General features: G+C 53.8%; 1 protein-coding gene across 4 annotated transcripts in view; it reads right to left on the bottom strand.

Annotated features, from left to right (window-relative positions):
- Positions 1 to 17,591, bottom strand: part of GLI2 (GLI family zinc finger 2) — a 261,060-nt gene that overhangs the window by 12,981 nt on the left and 230,488 nt on the right. For all 4 annotated transcript variants that reach the window (XM_027562690.1, XM_027562698.1, XM_027562681.1 and 1 more), the window contains 4 exons: positions 8,314 to 8,515; positions 6,418 to 6,631; positions 4,673 to 4,795; positions 1,514 to 1,648 (listed from right to left, as the gene is read on the bottom strand). In XM_027562690.1, coding sequence (XP_027418491.1) covers positions 1,514 to 1,648; positions 4,673 to 4,795; positions 6,418 to 6,631; positions 8,314 to 8,515 — 674 coding nt within the window. The remainder of the gene's footprint in view (positions 1 to 1,513; positions 1,649 to 4,672; positions 4,796 to 6,417; positions 6,632 to 8,313; positions 8,516 to 17,591) is intronic.

The following is a 17,591-nucleotide window of genomic DNA, read 5'->3' as shown; positions in this document are numbered from 1 at the left end:
CTGGGTTGCAAAGAGTCGGATGCGACTGAGTGACTTTCACTTTCATTCCACCCCTCTGCTTGGGCCCTCTCCCCACCTCAGATCTTCTCCTTCTCCTCTCTTCATCTTACTGGCTTAAAACTCACAGCTCCCATGGCCCAGACTCCACCTCAAGACTTGTTTAACCCAAAGAGGTGGCACAGGTTGAAAAGTTATCTTCGAGTGCCTGAGGGATTAGATAAGACCCTGCTTTAAAGGTTCAACATCAGCAGTAATGGGTTTGCTAAGAAACTCCAGTCCCCTGGGTGAGAGTTTGGAGTGAAAAACCCCAAGGCAAAAGAACCCTACAGTCTTTGAGTGCAAGCTCATGCCAAAACTAAGCAGGGGGAGTGGGCAGTGTCTTAAATGTTGATTTACAGACCTGGGGAGGAGGCAACTCATGTGGGATAGCCTGTAGGTGTGACCGCTGCGTGTGTGTGTGTGTGTGTGTATGTATGTGTGTTGGTGTGTATCTACCCAGCACTTGAGCTGCCAGCTTGGTGTAGGTTCATCTTTATAGACACTCACTCACTAAAAAGTGTGTGTGTTGGGACTGGGGGAGACTAATTCTTGACTTAAAGTTCTTTTCTAGATGCAGAGGAGGAGAACACTCGGCTGGTGTGGGGAACAGGGAGGAAGAACTAGGAGGGAATTGCTGTTTGGAGGGTTGCTCTCTGCTAAGTGTTTATGCTGGTATCATAGTCAGCCTTCAGCCCTCTGTAGGGTGGGCTCCACCTTTATTTACAGGAGGGAAAAACTGAGGCTCCCAGAGGTGCAGTCACTTGTTCAGAACTGCTTGGCGCACTGTGGTGGGGTCAGGTAGGAAGCCAGGCACCTCCTGCCTTAAGCCCCTGTTCCTGCTTTTTGCACTGCACAAGTTAGCCCGCAGTGGCTGCTGCTGTAGGGAGTTTAGAGGCAGACCCTGAAGAGCACACCCAGTTCTCAAGATCTCTGATCTCCTGGTCTGTCAGTAACTAGGCATTTTTAAGCAGCTCACTCCTTGTATGGGCGTATACATTCAACTGCACCCATGTACACTGAGTATCTGTGCACGGTCTCCAAGAGGAAACGACCAATTCCTTTCTCCATGGGAGGACCTTCTTTCAGATTTCAGTGTTAGGTTTGTTATTATCTTGTGGGCACTGGCTGACTTAACTAATCCTCTTTCCCTCTTTGCTCTGACTGCCAGGAAGCTTAAAGAAAAAAGAGAGAGATGTGTATGTGACCTCTAGCTCAGAATACTTGGTTTTTAATACTAACTTTATTCTGGGCTTTATTTTATTGCTCCTTTTCCTTCTAACTTTCTCCTTATTTTTCTTCCTCTCTTGTATGACATAGGTATTTATAAGCCCCATTTTAGAAATAAGTACAGTTTTGGTAAGTAATCATGCCTCCCACTTGCCCAGGAGGTGGTGCAGGCACCTCTGGGGTCCCTTCTCTCTAGCAGAGGGCCTGGAAGCTCCGCGTGGCCAGGTGCAGGTGCTCAGGGGCTTACGTGCACCAGCTGCTCCTGCGTGTCGTACTCCTTGGTGCAGTCCTCCCAGTGGCAGTTGGTCTCATAGATGACCACCTCAGCCTCCTGCTTACAATCGTCTCTCTCCAGGTCCTCCTTGAGGTCAGCCAGCTGCTCCTGGGGGAGTGGGGCAGAGCATACCCACGTGAGCCTTGTGCGGCCACCTGGTCCCGGGGAAAGGTCACTGTCAGCCCCGTGAAGGCTGTGCCAAGGACCCATGGGCTGGTCTAGGTGGAGGCACACCTGCGCTCACATACACATCACACGCATGCACCCACAGGCACGCACATATGCTGGCTTGCCAGGTGTCCCATCACATCCTGGGTCCAGTGGACATGGCTCCGAGAACAGGAGACAGGAGGGCAGTGACTTTTGCTTATCGGATATGGTCTCCTCCGGGGAGAGCTGGGGTGGGCCCCACAGGCTGGGATGGGGCATTTGTATTCACAGTATGTATATGAACAGGGTCGGCTCTTCTTTGGAGGCAAGAGGAAACTCCACACACATTGGCCTGGCCTTATCCTTGTACTGTCCCCTCCTCCCAGGGTCATACATGGCACCCAGAGTACTCTCCCAGAATCGGCTTCCCTGCAACAAGCCTAAAATGTGGGTGTTTGTATGCTGCTACCACAGCCAGGCACCCTAACATTCAAGTGGAGGCTGACCGTTCCCTCCAGAACACAGTGCATTTGTGGTCTGGGTTCATGTTTCTGGCCACGCTGGAGCCCACGTGTGCCCATTTCAGGGGGAAGGAAAGGCCCCTAAGGTGCGCCTTCCACTGATTATAGGCATCAAAGCTCCTTTCAAAGAGGACAAAGCCTTTTCCTCTCGAAGCAGCAACAGACCAAGAGTAAACCCCACAAGGTCGCCCCCATCCCAGCCGATGCTAACAGAGCTCATGGGGGGTGGGGGGCAGCCTCAAAGCAGGGAGCCCGGGACAATCTGAGTGGTTCCAGGAGAGGGCCTGGGGAGAGGCACAGATGGCCAGTTTGGGAGGCAGGCCTGGCGAAGCCCCCCAGAGAGGGCCGAGGCCTCCCCAGGACCCCCTGGCCTATGGGGCAGGCTCAGGGCAAAGCCAGGCAAAAGGGCAGATGTTAAGGGACCTGTTTCACTTGCAAACTATTTCCAAAATGGCAGGAATGTTCTGTCTTTCAAAAGAGCCTCCAGGGAAAGCATTCATAACTCAGGCTGAGTGGTGGGGGGAAGACACCCTCTCCCCACAGATAGGCACCCCAGCCCCTAGCAGGCTCCAGAGACTCAATGAATTGGAGGCTGCAGCCCCCACCTCAGCCTCCCTCCAGAAGCCGAGTGCATTTCTAGGGGCAGAAACCAGCCCCATGACCCTCCCATGGCTGATGCAGACTCGCACCCAGGATTGGCTTTCCAAAATGCTGCAAGGGCTCCTCCAAGAGGCGGGTTCTAGGTGTCATTTCCCAGAGCACCTTACAATCAATGTTTGCGTTCTGGAAAATGATGACATGTTGTTCAGTTAAGTCCCCAGGCAGCAGCACTCAGCCCACCTTAAAAGGAGGGGCAGGAACATTCTGTCCCAAATGTCTAGCAATGGGCAGGGCCTCTGAACACCTCTGCACTTCCAGAAAAACTGGAGATAACCTTATTACTCCTCAAGCTGCCTGATCTGCTTATTTCGGAAAAGGTGTGAAAAAGCTGCCAGGTGGACCTGAGCGGAGGAGGACGGACAAGAAGGGGGGCAGGTCTCCAGATTCAGCGGGGTGGCATCCTAGCCCAGGAGTCTGAGGGCTGAAGCCCAGGAGGGACTTGTTCTGTTCTGCCAAAAGAAAGAGCCCATCCACCTTGCAAGTGAGTCAGGGAGCAAAGGACCCTGTCAGGTCAGTGAATCAGGACCCTGAGTGACATGGTGACAGCCTCCTGGTGATAAACGCCTGTCCTTTCTTGACATGAGGTGGGAGCTGAGCTGGGCAGGAGGGAGGGCTCTGTGTGCCAGCCCCCACCCCATCCCCCGACACCGGGTGAATGAGGAAGGGCAGCAGGCTCCCTGGGGCTGAGCGCCCTTGCCTGCACTGCGCCCCCATGCCCTGCAGTCCTGTCCCCAAAGCTCCAGCGCATTTATCTCCCTTGGATGCGTGCTGTCCTCATCAATTTCAACGGCCCCCAATGATGGCCGGCCGCGTGGAGACCATGCATCACGCGGAGATGCTTTGGCGTCAGTGAAGGGAAAAGAATTTGTCACCAACCCCTGTGTTTGCCTGACAATAACAGAACCCAATATTTCATAAAAATTAAGTGCCCGGAGCATGCCCGATGGCTTACAGGTTTGATAAAGGATGGTCCGGCAGATGTAGGGAAGATGGGGACCAGAGGCCCCCAGGACGCTCGGTGTCAAAGCTGCTGATTCTGCAGTAATGGGTGGAGGTACCATGAGAGGTGGCCCTGGAGCTCAGTATACACACTGACCCTCCCAGGAACTGGGGCTGCATGCCTGCCAGCCTGATGTTGGAACAAGTGACAGGATCTCCAGGAACCTCAGAGGCCCATTATGGGCCTCAGGTGGCTCTGTTCCTCTCCTTCCCACCAGGACCTGTCCCCTCTCCCCTCCTGCACACTGGAACACTCACTCCCTCAACTTGGCATTGAGTCCTTAGAAAACCTTATCTCCCAGCTACTGCACACCAGGTCCTGTGCAAACCTGGTGGCACAGAGCCAAACCAGGCACTGTTCCTAAAGCGCCACCTTTCTAAAGCTGACCAGGCAGCGCAGGAGACAAAGTGACCCAGAAGCTGGCGGGGTCGGGGGAGCCTCTGGACGGATGTGACTCCTACTGTCCAGGGGATAAGGTGGGGGACAGATTTCCAGGGAGAGGGAGCAAGGATGGGCCTGAGCTGTTCAGGGGCTGTGAGCGACTCAGTTTACCTGGGGCTTGTGCTGCAGACCCAGCATCCTTGCCTCCCTTCCTTCTTTTGTTCAGTGGGTGCTTGATGAGCACATGGGGTGCAGGGAGCAGGGACACAGCTCCAGCCCTCCTTGAACTTGCAATGTTCCCTCTCTGGGTCATTCCTTTACTCATTCATTCATGCAAGCTGTCCACCACTCATTCCCAACAGAGTCACGGCCCCTAGGGGACAAGGCTGGAGCCCGGCCCGAGGACAGCTGGCAGGTTACCTGTGTTAGGGTCAGTGGGGAGGCTGGCCGTAGGCCGTCAGCCTCAGTTTTGACCTTGCTGCGCTTGTGAATGATGATGGGGTTGACAGTGCTGCTCACGGCTGACTCGCTGCTCTGCTTGTTCTGAGAGAAGGAAGCACAGAGGGACCCATCACATGCGGGCAGGACCTCCCAAGTTTTCCTGGGGCTTTACCTCTGGGACCATCTGTGTCAACATTTGTGACTGCAGTTTCAGAAACACTCCACTCTACACCCCAGCTCAGTCCTCAGGCCAGGGATACAGCCAGGAGAGCCCAGAGCTTGGCCCATCAGCGCCCTCCTCCCCACCATATAGCCCCCACCCCACAGAGATGGAGCAGGAGACCCTCTCTTTGAGAAATGCTGGGGACCCCCACTCCTGACTCAGTGGCCTCAACTTCTCAGCCCTCCAAGTCAGGGGCAACTCTGGGTTTGAGGACGATAGGGCCTGGCCACTCAGGCCCTATCAGGGCCTGAAGAGCAGGACAGAAGAGCGTGGTTCCTTGGGACAAGCAGGTTAGAGCTACAGTGTCAGTTGTTCAATTGCTCAGTCGTGTCTGACTCTTTGTGAACCCATGGACTGCAGCACGCCAGGCCTCCCTGTCTTATACCATCTCCTGGAGTTTGCTCAAACTCATGTCTATTGAGTCGGTGATGCCATCCAACCATCTCATCCTCTGTCATTCCCTTATCCTCCTGCCTTCAATCTTTCCCACTATCAGGGTCTTCCAGTGAGTCAGCTCTTCGCATCAGGTGGCCAAAGTATTGGAGCTTCAGCTTCCGCATCAGTCCTTCCAATGAATATTCAGGGTTGATCTCCTTTAGGATTTACTGGTTTGATCTCCTGGCTGTCCAAGGGACTTTCAAGAGTCTTCTCCAGCACCACAGTTCAAGTGTCAGGGGGTGTGACAAAAGCTGACAGCCACCATCTGGGGGAGGTGCTGGGTGGCTGGCTGGAGCCCTGGGGAGAACTGCTCCTTAACTGAGTGGCCTGTGCTTCACCTCAAGAACTGTCATCATGGGTGCTAACCAGGATCCAGGTGGACCCAGGTACAGTGACTTAATATGGGTGGCAGGCCCTACTCTGAAGGGGCGTCAGCTCAGGCTGAAAGAGCTTTCGGGCAAATCAGGGTTCAAAACACTGTCTGATTCCGAGGCCTGTGCCCTTCTCGCTGTCTCATACTGTCTCCATGACTCCAGTTACATTTCCTCATCTGCAAAAAAGGACCTCATTCATTCATCAAATGCTCATGGCACCAAGTGTGTGCCAGGTACTGTGTGAGTGGGCCCAGGCCTGTCCAAGGACCATTGGGAAAGTCAAATAAGATGGCTCTCATGCTCTAAAACTAAGCTGCATGGTATTAGCCATGACTCCATCTGTTTCATCCATGTTACGTGCTATGTATGAAGCCCCTGTATGATGCCTGACTCTGAATCCTAGAGTTTCTCCATTTGCTCATTAGTCTTATTAGACAGGTGGCCAAAAAATTGAGGCTGGGCTCTTGCCGACAGGGAGTGAGGGCAGTGTGAAGCCCCAGTCTGGGTCTCCTGACCAGGTATCGAGCCCAAGGCCCATTTGATCACGTGGTCTCTGCCCAGAGGTATCCTGCCAGTCAGACCTGTGCCCAGAGTCCTTCCACAAGTTCTTGGCATGAGATGGCCACAATTGGCCTTCCCTGGGTTCATAGGAGTAGCTGGTGGCCCCCCTGCTCCCTGTACCCACCTACCTGATTGGCGTCACTCAGACAGTTGCTGCTGCTACTGAGCTGGGTGGGTGTGGCATTGATGGAGGTGAAGGCCACTGGCTGCTGGGCCAGGAAGGTGGGCGAGGGCTGGATCAGGGGTGGCGTGTGTCCGAAGGCTGAGCCCAGGCCCCTCTGCTGGCTCAGGATCTGCTGGTAGGCCACGGGGTTGATGGGGTGGGGGAAGGTGAAGGCTGGGCTGCAGAGAAGGGCAGACAAGGTTGAAGGAGTGGGGTTGGGGTGGGGTGGGGAGCATGGTTCTGTGAGGCTTACATGTCCTGGGCAGACAGGACCCTGCCCAGAGATCAGGATGGTCAAGTTGCTGACCTCTCCCCATTACTATGACTTTACCTCATTCAAGCACCAGCTGCGGCTCCCCACCGCCTGCTGTCTCAGGCGTCCTCCTCTGTGCTAGACACTAGGCCCTGCCCCAGGATGCAGCCTTCTGCCCTGGCAAGTCCCTCCCCACATCCTGGCCCTTCACTGCTCTGATGCCTGAGATGCATCCCTGCATCACTGATGCCCCTGAACTATTTGAACCCATTTTGACCTCTGATGTCTGTTCTAATGCCCCCTCGTCCAGGAAGTGCACCCTGAGGCCTCTGTTCACATTCTCCTCTTTTCTTGAACTCCTACTGCACTTCTGAGCTCTACCAGGTGATCTGCCTATGAACCCACCAGTCTTTACAGAACGGATCTATCCCAGATCTATCAAGGGAGAAATGGTACCCTCTGAGGCTAAGTCATAGACGATGCTGTGGCTTCCTCCTTGCTCTCTGTGGGATCACTTCCCCTGGGCGCTGGAGGAAGGGGAGCTGGCTGCCATGCTGTGAGTATGCTCAAGCAGCATGTGGGGGGGCTCCTGTGAAGAGGAACTGAAGCTTGAGCCAACAGCCCTGAGGGCGAGCCATCCTGGAAACAGATGCCCAGAGGCAGGTGAGTCTCACTGGCTGACATCTTGACTGCAACCTCCTGAGACCTGAGGCTAAGCCAGTCTCATACTCCTAACCTTCAGAAACGGTGCCAGATGGTAAATGTTTATTGTTGTTTGAAACTGCTTCCAAACTGTTTTTTGGTTTCTGTTTGTTCTGTCATGCACCAAAAGATAACAGATGCAGTCATTATCCTTCCTCGTCCTGGTCCTTCGGCTGAGCTCTCCTGACATTTCTATCTGCCCCCCATGCCCTCTTTCTGGAGGGCCATGGGAAGGTCGTGGGTTTCAGTCAGGTTGGCTGGAGTCTGAGTTCTCTCAAAAGCCGAGGGCTGCACAGAGGGGACAGGGTAGGCAGTGTTGAGGAGGTTTGGGTGTGCCATGCTGTGACCCGGGAGGGAGGCCTCTGCCAGCCCAGACATGTGAGGGCCAAGTCAGTATGGTACTTCCAGTGCTGGTCAGGGATACCCGCTGAAATATTAGCAAAGTCAGCCTTGGACTTTATGGTGGAATCTTTCATAACAGGCTCGGTAAGGGTAACTAATCACATCAGAAATTGTTTGGTGGGTGAAAAACAGGCTCACGAAGATGTACCCAAATGTTGGCACATTTCAATATCATCCCTACTGGTTTTGAATTCATGGAATAGTTGCAAGTCGGCTGACTTATAGCAAGTCCTGTGAACAATAAGGTGCTACTGGATAGCACAGGGAACTATATTCAATATCTGGGATAAAACATCATGGAAAAGAATATGAAAAAGAATATCTGTTTAACTGAGTCATTTTGCTGTACAGCAGAAACTAACACGACATTGCAAATCAACTATACTTTAACAAATTAAAAAATAATACAAGTCTTGTCTTTCTCCTGGGATGGCCTGTGCAGACCCGCCCCTCTGGGCCCCCGCCCGGCTTCCATTCCCGCCCCAGCTCTTGGCCCAGGCTCACCTGAGGGCACCGGCCGACAGGTGTCCGTAGGAGCCGCTGGCAGCCGAGCTGCTGCGGGAGTTGTTGATGTAGGCCACCAGCGAGTTGGGCGAGGTCCGGATCATGCGCTGGAGGTCGAGGCTGGCGTCTGAGAGCGGGGAGATGGACAGCGCCCGCTTGCGGCTCAGGCGGGGTGTCACCCGGGGGCTGGAGAAACGTGACACTGCGGAACATCCAAGCCAAGCCGCATGAGTGTGATGGCGCTCACAGAGGGGACGAGACAGAGGGACGGGACTTGGGGGAAGGGGACCGGTCTGATGGGACTGCAGCTCTGCCCCTGTCCAGCTGGGGGCTCTGGGGCATGGGCCTCTCTCAATCTCAAGTTTGCTCTTCTGCAGGATGGATCTGTCCACACCTGGTGTGCCGAGGAGCTGTGTTTGTGCCTCTCCTGTTAGACACACAGAGGCTGGGACTGCATGCAGCAATGCTTAAAGGCACGACAGCCAAGGAACAAACCGCAGGTGAGCTGCCTGGTGGCCTCTCATAAAGGGAACCCACCTGAGAAGCCAGCATCAGGCCAAGAAGCAGGGCCCAGCAGCCACTCTGCCCCTTCCCGACCCTCCCCACAGGTAGCCCACCTCCCTGGCTTCTCACAGACGGCTTAGAGTTGTACACCCTATCTGACTGCCCATGAATACTCTCTCCCCTCCCCTGTACGTATGCACACAACTGTGGGGAGGGAGGAGCACCTGCCCCAGCAGGGCTCCCTGTTCCCACAGGCTCCTGCTTACAGCCTCTCCTCTGCCGTTCAGGGTCCTGTTCTCCCCTCTGGACACACAGAGGCCTCGAAATGTTTTGACACCGTCTCTGGACAACGACCCACCTTCCAAGGTTTCCAACTTCTCCAGACCCTCCCTGGGCCTATTCCCTCACTGTAAAGGTTAGGCTCCACCTAACTGTAGAGCGAATCACATGATGTGTGAGGCATGCCTGGCACAGGGGCATGCTGTACCCCTGCCTACACCCTTCCCTCCAGTGGCATTCAGGCTCATTTGGGCTGGAGGGGTTGCCTGTGAACAAGAGCAGCGGCTGCTGGACCCCAGCCTCTGACGCACACGGCCTGGCCCAACCCACTCCCATGCCTGGGCTCGCGATGCCCTCCTCCCTCTGCCTGTTCAGACCCTGTAGGTCCCTGCTCCAGGAAGACGTAGGCTGTCCTGGCTGCAGGGTCAGCATATCAGTGTGCCACACCACCACCACTGCAGGAGCACTGGGGGCAGGAGTGAACCCTGAGACCCTCTGAACGCCCATCCCCAGGACTAGCTGGCCCCCTAGAAAGCCCACAGCCACCAAGTGAAGAAGCCTCAGCTGAACCGCTGCTCCACTGTCTCCTGCCCTGGGGGGCGACCACGCCTGGCTCTCCCCCAATACTTATCCTTGGCTGGCAAATCTGGGAAATCCCTTTACTGCTGGGCCCCGAGGAGAAACACCTCTCTGAGGCTGTGGAGAGGACAGAGGAGGCCCTGGAATCCCCCAGCTGCAAGGGGATTCTGGTATTTTCTCTCCTGTCTCCCTTATGGATAGGGATGCTGGGTCCAAGACCAATGGCCTGGGGTGGGGTGAGGGCTGGTACCCTGTATGTATGTGTGTACAAGTCAGCTGCATGGCTTGGGGCAAACTGTTAAGCTGTACAAGACTGGAATGTTCCTCCATGTCCTTAGTATAAAATGGGAACCCTTTCAGCACTGGGGTCACCAGGCTGCAATGGGATGACAGATGCTGAGATGGCCTGGGTACTCCGAAATACTCCACAGTTGCAGCACGCATGTAATTGTAGACTTTGTTTTCAACCAGAAGGATGAAGCCCTTGTAGCACATCTTTGTTTTTGTCTGTGTATTCTGTTGGCTTCTGAGAACTGGGGCTTGTTTATCTTTTAGGAAGCAGGGCTATGGTGGGTACACAGAAGGTACTCCATAGATGCTGTGGGGGATACTGCCTCGCAGAGGGGCCCAGGAGCATGGCTGGCACCCAGGCCAGCAGGTGACACGCTCAGACCATGTCACCATCTTTCTCTCGCGGTGGGAAGGATCCCAGGAACACAAGGTCAGCCTGACGGAGCCTGGGCTGTGCCCACCCATCTGAACAATCATTCTGGACCAAGAACAGACACATCCTGGCCTGTTAGCAACTAGAGACGGTGTGTATCCATTTGGTGTGGTGTTTGGATAAATGCCTGCTTCTGGATTTTGGTGTGATGTATAACCCAGCGATGGCCACCAATTAGGACATTCAGACCCACTGTTGCAATTAACAGCCACAACTGTCCCCCAAGAGTGTCCCCCGGAAGTTGGTAATGGACAGGGAAGCCTGGCATGCTGCAGTCCATGGGGCCACAAAGAGTCAGACATGACTGAGCGACTGAAGTGAACGGTCCCCCGAGACGCAAACCCAGCTGTGCAAATAAGAAACTGAGGTTTGGGGAGGTTAGAGACTTGCTCAAGGGCGGGATTCGGACCCAGGTCTAGAGGAACCCTGATGCGTGGCTTTTCTGGGTCCTCAGTGTCCACCTTCAGAGAGGTGGGGAGGGGCAGGGCCAGCAAGATCCCACCACAAACTGCTTTCCATTCCCCACTTTAAGCAGCTCTGACAGTGAGCTTTCTGACGGCAGTTGCCCACCTGGCCTCCCGCATCTGCAGGGCAGCAGCCCTAGTTAAGCCCACACAGCCCCACTCCTGCAGGGCTGGGCCTTGTGGGCATCCACCACCCATACAGCAGCAGAGTTGGGGAGTGGGAGCCGGCCTGAACCCTCCTCATCTCCCTCACAACTGAGTCTCCGCTGAAGCCCTCCACATGCCCCCTTTCCCTCGACTTCCACCAGTCCAGCCCACCAATTGCCCAGGGTATCCCGGGGCCCTTAACTAACTGCCGTCCAATCCACATTCCTCACTATGGCCAAACCAGATCACATCCTTGTATCTGCCTAACTCAAACCTTTCCAGAGCTCCCACTGCTGTTATGAAAAAGGCACAAGTCCTCAGTATTGCTTACACAGTGGCCCTGTGGGTGCCGCTGCCTGCCTCCCTCGCCAGCCTCCTCCTGTCCCTGGCACAGTGCCTTTGCATGTACTATTTCCTCTGTCTGTAGTGCTCTGTCCTCAGCAGGGTCATCACTTTCCCCAGGAAAACGTCACTGACCTCCTGGAGTTGGGCTGCCTTCCCCACTGCCCGGATGATCTCAGGGCACCCCCGTCCCTTCTGAGGGAGTTTGAACCCTCTTGTGTATGTCTGATTGCTCCTGTTCCTCCTGCCTCCATGAATCAGGGACAAGGGCTCCCTGCTCACCATTGAATCCCAACACTGGGATCAGCAGATTCTGTGGTTAGCTCAGTGGAGATGCTAAACACTGGGCATGGGGCAGAGGCCTGGTGTGTCAAGGGAGAACTGTTCAAAGTCAGTATTTACTGAGTGCCCAAGGGTGTCTGTGACTTCTAAGCATTTTAAAGTATAAAGCAGTTTAATCTTCACAACTGTCCCATAGGGAAGGGACTATTATGAGCCACATTTTACAAAAGGACAAGACAAGAAGTTTGCCCAAGGTCTCACAGCCAGGGGAAGTAGAGAATGATTGAAAAGCAGGACACCAGAACCATCACCACACTGCTTCTACCCAGGTGGTGAGGGCAGATAACCAGGGCTGGTTTTCAGGGGCTTGGGGGCCCTAGGTGGAGACACACACCCACAGCAATGGGTGCACACAGACAGACTGATGTGTAGTGGCTGTCCTGGTGCATGACTTAGCCTCTCGAGCCTCTCTATGCTCATCTGTACAATGGGTGCAGTGCAGTAGGTTTGCCCTGACGACTCAGAGACAGCACCATGGACAGTGCCTCAAACCCAGTAGAGCTTCCAAAATAAAGCTGAATTAATATGGCTTCCTTCAGAGAAGGCAATGGCACCCCACTCCAGTACTCTTGCCTGGAAAATCCCATGGATGGAGGAGCCTGGTGGGCTGCCGTCTATGGGGTCGTACAGAGTCAGACACGACTGAAGTGACTCAGCAGCAGCAGCAATATGGCTTCTTTAGGGGCAAGAAGGACTCTTTTGGTGAGCAAGGTGAGCTTAGAGCTAATAATGGAATAAAGTACAGCAAATCTAGGGAATTCCCTGTCGGGCCAGTGGTTAGGACTCCATGCTTCCCCTGCACGGGTTTGATCCCCGGTTGGGGAACTAAGATCCTGCATCCCTGCATCCCTTAAAAAAAAGACAGCAGATCTAGAGAGAAATGACTGGGCCACACAGGAGGACATCTGTCCCTAAACACTCATCCATCCATCTGGGCATCCTCTAAGCGTCTTAATTCTTATTTACTGGGTTCATTCCTTGTTCATGATCACTTTAAAGGCAACTCTAAGCAAGATGTAAAAGTGAATCTTTCAAAAGACTTCTATTACTTATGAACTGAGTGGCAAATGGGAAAATACATGGGCAGGGTGAGATGTAATATCACACAAATTAAGAAATACACACATCTTTGTAATATGTTAAAAACAACAACAAAAAAGATTTTGCTACTAATATTTGGATTCCCACCCTCATGAGCGCCCCTAACAAGAGGAAACAGGCCAAATCTGACAGTGATATTCATCTCTGTTATTCCCACCCCTCAAGGGAAATATGTTTATTAATGTGCCTCTTCCCTTGATAAATTACTAAATAGAAAGAAAAGCCTGGCACTCATTTCCCGTGGCTTCTCCTGTGATTTATGACTGGGATTGGTGGAGTCGTCACGTCCATTCATCTGTGGATGCCCCCGTTCTGATAGCCAACAGCCACTGGGTGACCAGCCACCTGCCTGCTCTCACCTGGGCGAACGCCAGATGCTACCCGCTCCTGTCATCACCTGCATCTGGACCACGTTTAATCCATTAGTCCTTTCTTTTGTTCATTTGGTGTTAGTTCAAGCACCCATCAGACCCTTGCACAGCAGCTTGCCCAGCACAGGCCTGGACACTGTGGGGGCTGTAAGCAAGGATGCTCGGCCTCATCTCCTGGATCTCAGGATCCCAGTGAGAGGGCACAATGGTACCTGCAGCTCCAGGCAGGATTCGACAGATACCACCTAAGCAGGGTGAGCCCAGGCAACCCTGGAGTGCTTGCAGGGGTGGGAGGGGGAGTGTGGCTTTTCCTGGGGCAGCTGGGATCAGCAGGAGATGTAAAATCAGACCCTGGACCTAGGAAGACCCAGTTTCTGTCCCTGTCTACAGGCTCTGAGCTGGGTGTCAGAAATGGGAAATCTCATGGACAGAGGAGCCTGGCGGGCTACAGTCCATGCGGTTGCAAAGAGAGCTGGACACGACTGAGCGACTGAGCACATGTGCAGCCTCATGTCAGGGCTTCTGAACTCTTATCCCCTGCTCAGGGAGCATTCTTGCATGGCCCAGCCCCTCACTCAGATCATTTCTGGATTCACTGCGGAGATGTTCTAAGGAAATCTAGCTTGAGGACCTTAACCTGCCCCAAACTTAGCTGTCCACAAACCCTCTTGTTGGGGAGTAAAAAGCACCAAGGTTGGGAGCCCAGAGGTGTGAGATTGAGGGTATTTCCTGGATCTATGATAGAGATAAAAGAAATGTAGGGCTCTGGGCCTGAGGCTCCTCATCTGGACAGTGACTTCCTAACACTTTTATCATGAGACTGTTTCTGCAGCTCTACCAGATGACCCGGACACACCATCCAGCCTGAGCCTGCACTCAGCACCCTGCCCCTGGTCTCCCTCCTGTTGGCGGGCTGGGCACAGAGGCCCCACCCAAATGAGGCCTCTATCAGTCCCTCCATTACCTCCTCTGCCTCTCTGTGGTGTGATCAATGTAATTGGTTTCTGAAACCTCCCCGGACCTGCCGGCAGCATAAAGAACGGGCGTCAGAACGGAGGTGACATCCGATTCAAATTAGTGTCAATATGACGATAAAATATACGGCTCAGAGGAAATATGGGCTGTAAACAGACAACATTTCAATCGGAAACATTTCAATCTTCTCAATGTGGTGAGGGTGGGAGGGGGTGGGATTGCGGCTGCTGCCAGCCTGCCGTTAAATCACCGATACTCAACAGCATCACATGAGAAAATTCCATCTTAAGGCCCCGGTGACAACCAGTGACTTCCCCGCTCTCTAGAGAACCACTAGGCAGAATGATAACCTTGGATTCCCTGACTGGTTATCTATTACCTTCCAAAGGCACATCACTTCACAGTTTCCGGCTATAAATCAGCCTTCTTAAAGAATGGGGCAATGGTCCTTCATCGACCACCTGGAGGCTCCAGCAGAGGGCGGGGGGCTTCCTCAGGCAATGCCCCTGTCCTGCCCACAGCCTGGCCCCGTGCTCTGGAGGGCAGAGAGAGGGCTTGGCTTTTCCATTCAATAAGTACCTACCACCTCCAGCCGCACTGCTAAGCCTGGGGCATCTCCCTCAGCCTAGGACACACACACAACCCAAAGGAGACCATTTTAGGCTTGACAGATACACAGATGGGGACCTCTTCCACAGATATCAATGGGTTTCTCATTTCATGAAAAAATAAACATCTATGTTAAGTCTGTTAAAAATTTAATATTAAATAAATAACTGTGCAGATGGTACTTGGCTAAAGTAGATTGTGGTTGGTTTGCCGCTGGGTGGACTGGGGACACTCTCTGCTGATGTGGCCCTGGGTGGCCTTCCTGACACCCTCTCTGCAGGCCTCCTCTCAGTCAGGTGGGTGGACCTGATCTCACCTTAGCTCGACAGTTGATGCCTCTGGAAATTCTCTCCCCCATAGTTCTGCCTCCTCTTGCAACATGAAGGGAAGGAGCTGAGGAAGGAGACTGGGGAGGTGGGGCGGCCTCAGGACAGGTATTCTTTGTCCCAACAAGGAGCTTCCTCAGAACAGCCCCACTGGACGGTGAGCACAAGGGCAGGGCTTGGCATGCTGCATCCCGAGCACCTAGCACCATGCCTGGCACATAGTAGGTGCTCAGTAAGTATCCTCAGAATGAATGAAGAGAGTGAATGAGTGTGTGTGTGGTGGGGGTATGGCAGGTATATGTGGTGTGTGTCTTGTGGGGATGTGCGGTACAGTGTGTGTGTGCGTGTGTGTGTGTGGTGGGGTATGGTGTGTGTGTGTATGGTGTCTGTGTGTGATGTGTGCATGTGTAGTGGGGATGTGGCATGTGTGGGTGTAGGGTGGGTGTGTGTTGAGGGGGGCGTATGGTATGTGCATATGTGTCTGTGGTGTGTGTGTATGTGTGGTAGGGGTATGGTGTGTGTATATAGTGTGTGTGTGTGGTAGGGGTATGGTGTGTGTGTTTGTGTGGTGTGTGCATGTAGTGGGGATGTAGCATGTGTGAGTGCAGGGTGTGTGTGTGTGTGTGGTGGGGGTATGGTATGTGCTTATGTGTGTGTTTGTGGTGTGTGTGTGTGTGTGTGTGGTAGGGGTATAGTGTGTGTGTGTGTGTGTGTGGTGTGTGCATGTAGTGGGGATGTAGCATGTGTGGGTGCAGGGTGTGTGTATGGAGAGGCATGGTGTGTGTGTGTGAGTGTGTGTGTGTGTGGTGGGGGTATGGTGTGTTTATATGGTGTGTGTGTGTAGTAGGGGTATGGTGTGTGTATATGGTGTGTGTGTGTGGTGTGTGCATGTAGTGGGGATGTGGCATGTGTTGGTGCAGGGTGTGTGTATGGAGGGGTATGGAGTGTGTGTGTGTGTGTGTGGTGGGGGTATGGTGTGTATATATAGTGTGTGTGTGTAGTAGGGGTATGGTGTGTGTATGTGGTGTGTGCATGTAGTGGGGATGTAGCATGTGTGGGTGCAGGGCGTGTGTGTGTGTGTGTGGTGGGGGTCTGGTGTGTGTATATGGTGTGTGTGTGTGGTGTGTGCATATAGTGGGGATGTAGCATGTGTGGGTGCAGGGTGTGTGTATGGAGAGGCATGGTGTGTGTATATGGTGTGTGTGCGTAGTAGGGGTATGGTGTGTGTATATGGTGTGTATGTGTGGTGTGTGCATGTAGTGGGGATGTAGCACGTGTGGGTGCAGGGTGTGCGTATGGAGGGGTATGGTATGTGTGTGTGTGGTGAGGGTATGGTGTGTGTGGCAGCAGATATGGCATGAGTGCAATATGAGTGTGGATGTGTAAAAGAGAGAGACAAACACACATACACACAGTCTCCCCGACTCCCCACGAGCTCTCAGGGCCCCCGCACCCACAGGGAGCTCACACGTCACTGTCCTGTGTATGGGGGCAGCGTCCTCATGGGAACACAGGCCCTCAGAGCCTCAGGGCCCCTTCACAGGTGGTCCCCTGAGCCCCACTGCCCTGGCCCCTGGCCGGTACACCTTCCTCTGTGAGAGTCTGAGCACAAGGAAACTTGATTGGAAGAACCACACACCTCCACTGGGTGGACAGAGCATCCTGGGAGCATCTCTCCCCAGATCTGTGCAGCTGGGACCAGCCAGAAACTCTGGAACTGATGGGCTTTCCTGGCTCCCACAGTTCACAGGAGTGGGGGTCAGGGACTCCCCAGAGGCAGGTCTGCTCCACCAGGCACAGGCTTGGACCGTGATCACCTGAGTCTCTCAGGGGCCACATGAGCAACACATCTTCATAGACATGGGCGCTGCACAGAAACGCCTAGAACTTGGAAAAGCAGAAGCAAAGTTCTGGTCGAAACTGGTTTGGAAAAAACAATGTAGGTAACAACAAACACAGGAAATCATAGTACACTTCACGCTGATTTCCTTGGATCCTAACTGATGGGAAACAGGGCAAAGAAACAATCTGTTGCTGAAATCCATCTTGACTCAGGAAAATCACCTGCCATGAGTCAGTGTCTGTTCAGGCCGAGGCTGGAGGTGGTGATGCTCCCCTCTGTGCCCTGAAGCCCATCACACCCTCAAAACTGAGGCAGTGGCAGGACAGCTGTGGGTGTGCCGAGTTCTTTGGGGCAGCTCCCATGCCCACCACTGAACTCACATAATCCCTTGCCTCAGATGCTCAGCCCCACTCGCTGTCAAGCACTGAGCGCCCCAGAACAAAGTGGCTGTGTTCCTGTCCAGGCTCCTGCAGACTGACAGCTGCTGGCCTCAGCACGGCTTCTTCCCGACTAAGTGGCATCTTTCTACCCCAGGTTCTTTTGTGGCCGATACTCCCTCCCTTACCCCACAAATACAAGATCCCTGTTCCTTGGCAGCCATGCTCCGGACCTGCAGGGTGTGTGAAGACAGACGTACCAGCCAGGTACAGCTGGTGTACCTGGGTTGGGGGC

Source organism: Bos indicus x Bos taurus, chromosome 2 (assembly GCF_003369695.1).
Source record: "Bos indicus x Bos taurus breed Angus x Brahman F1 hybrid chromosome 2, Bos_hybrid_MaternalHap_v2.0, whole genome shotgun sequence".
NCBI lineage: Eukaryota > Metazoa > Chordata > Mammalia > Artiodactyla > Bovidae > Bos > Bos indicus x Bos taurus.
Note: the sequence above shows the minus strand (reverse complement) of the source record. Positions and strands in the feature narration are given on the sequence as shown.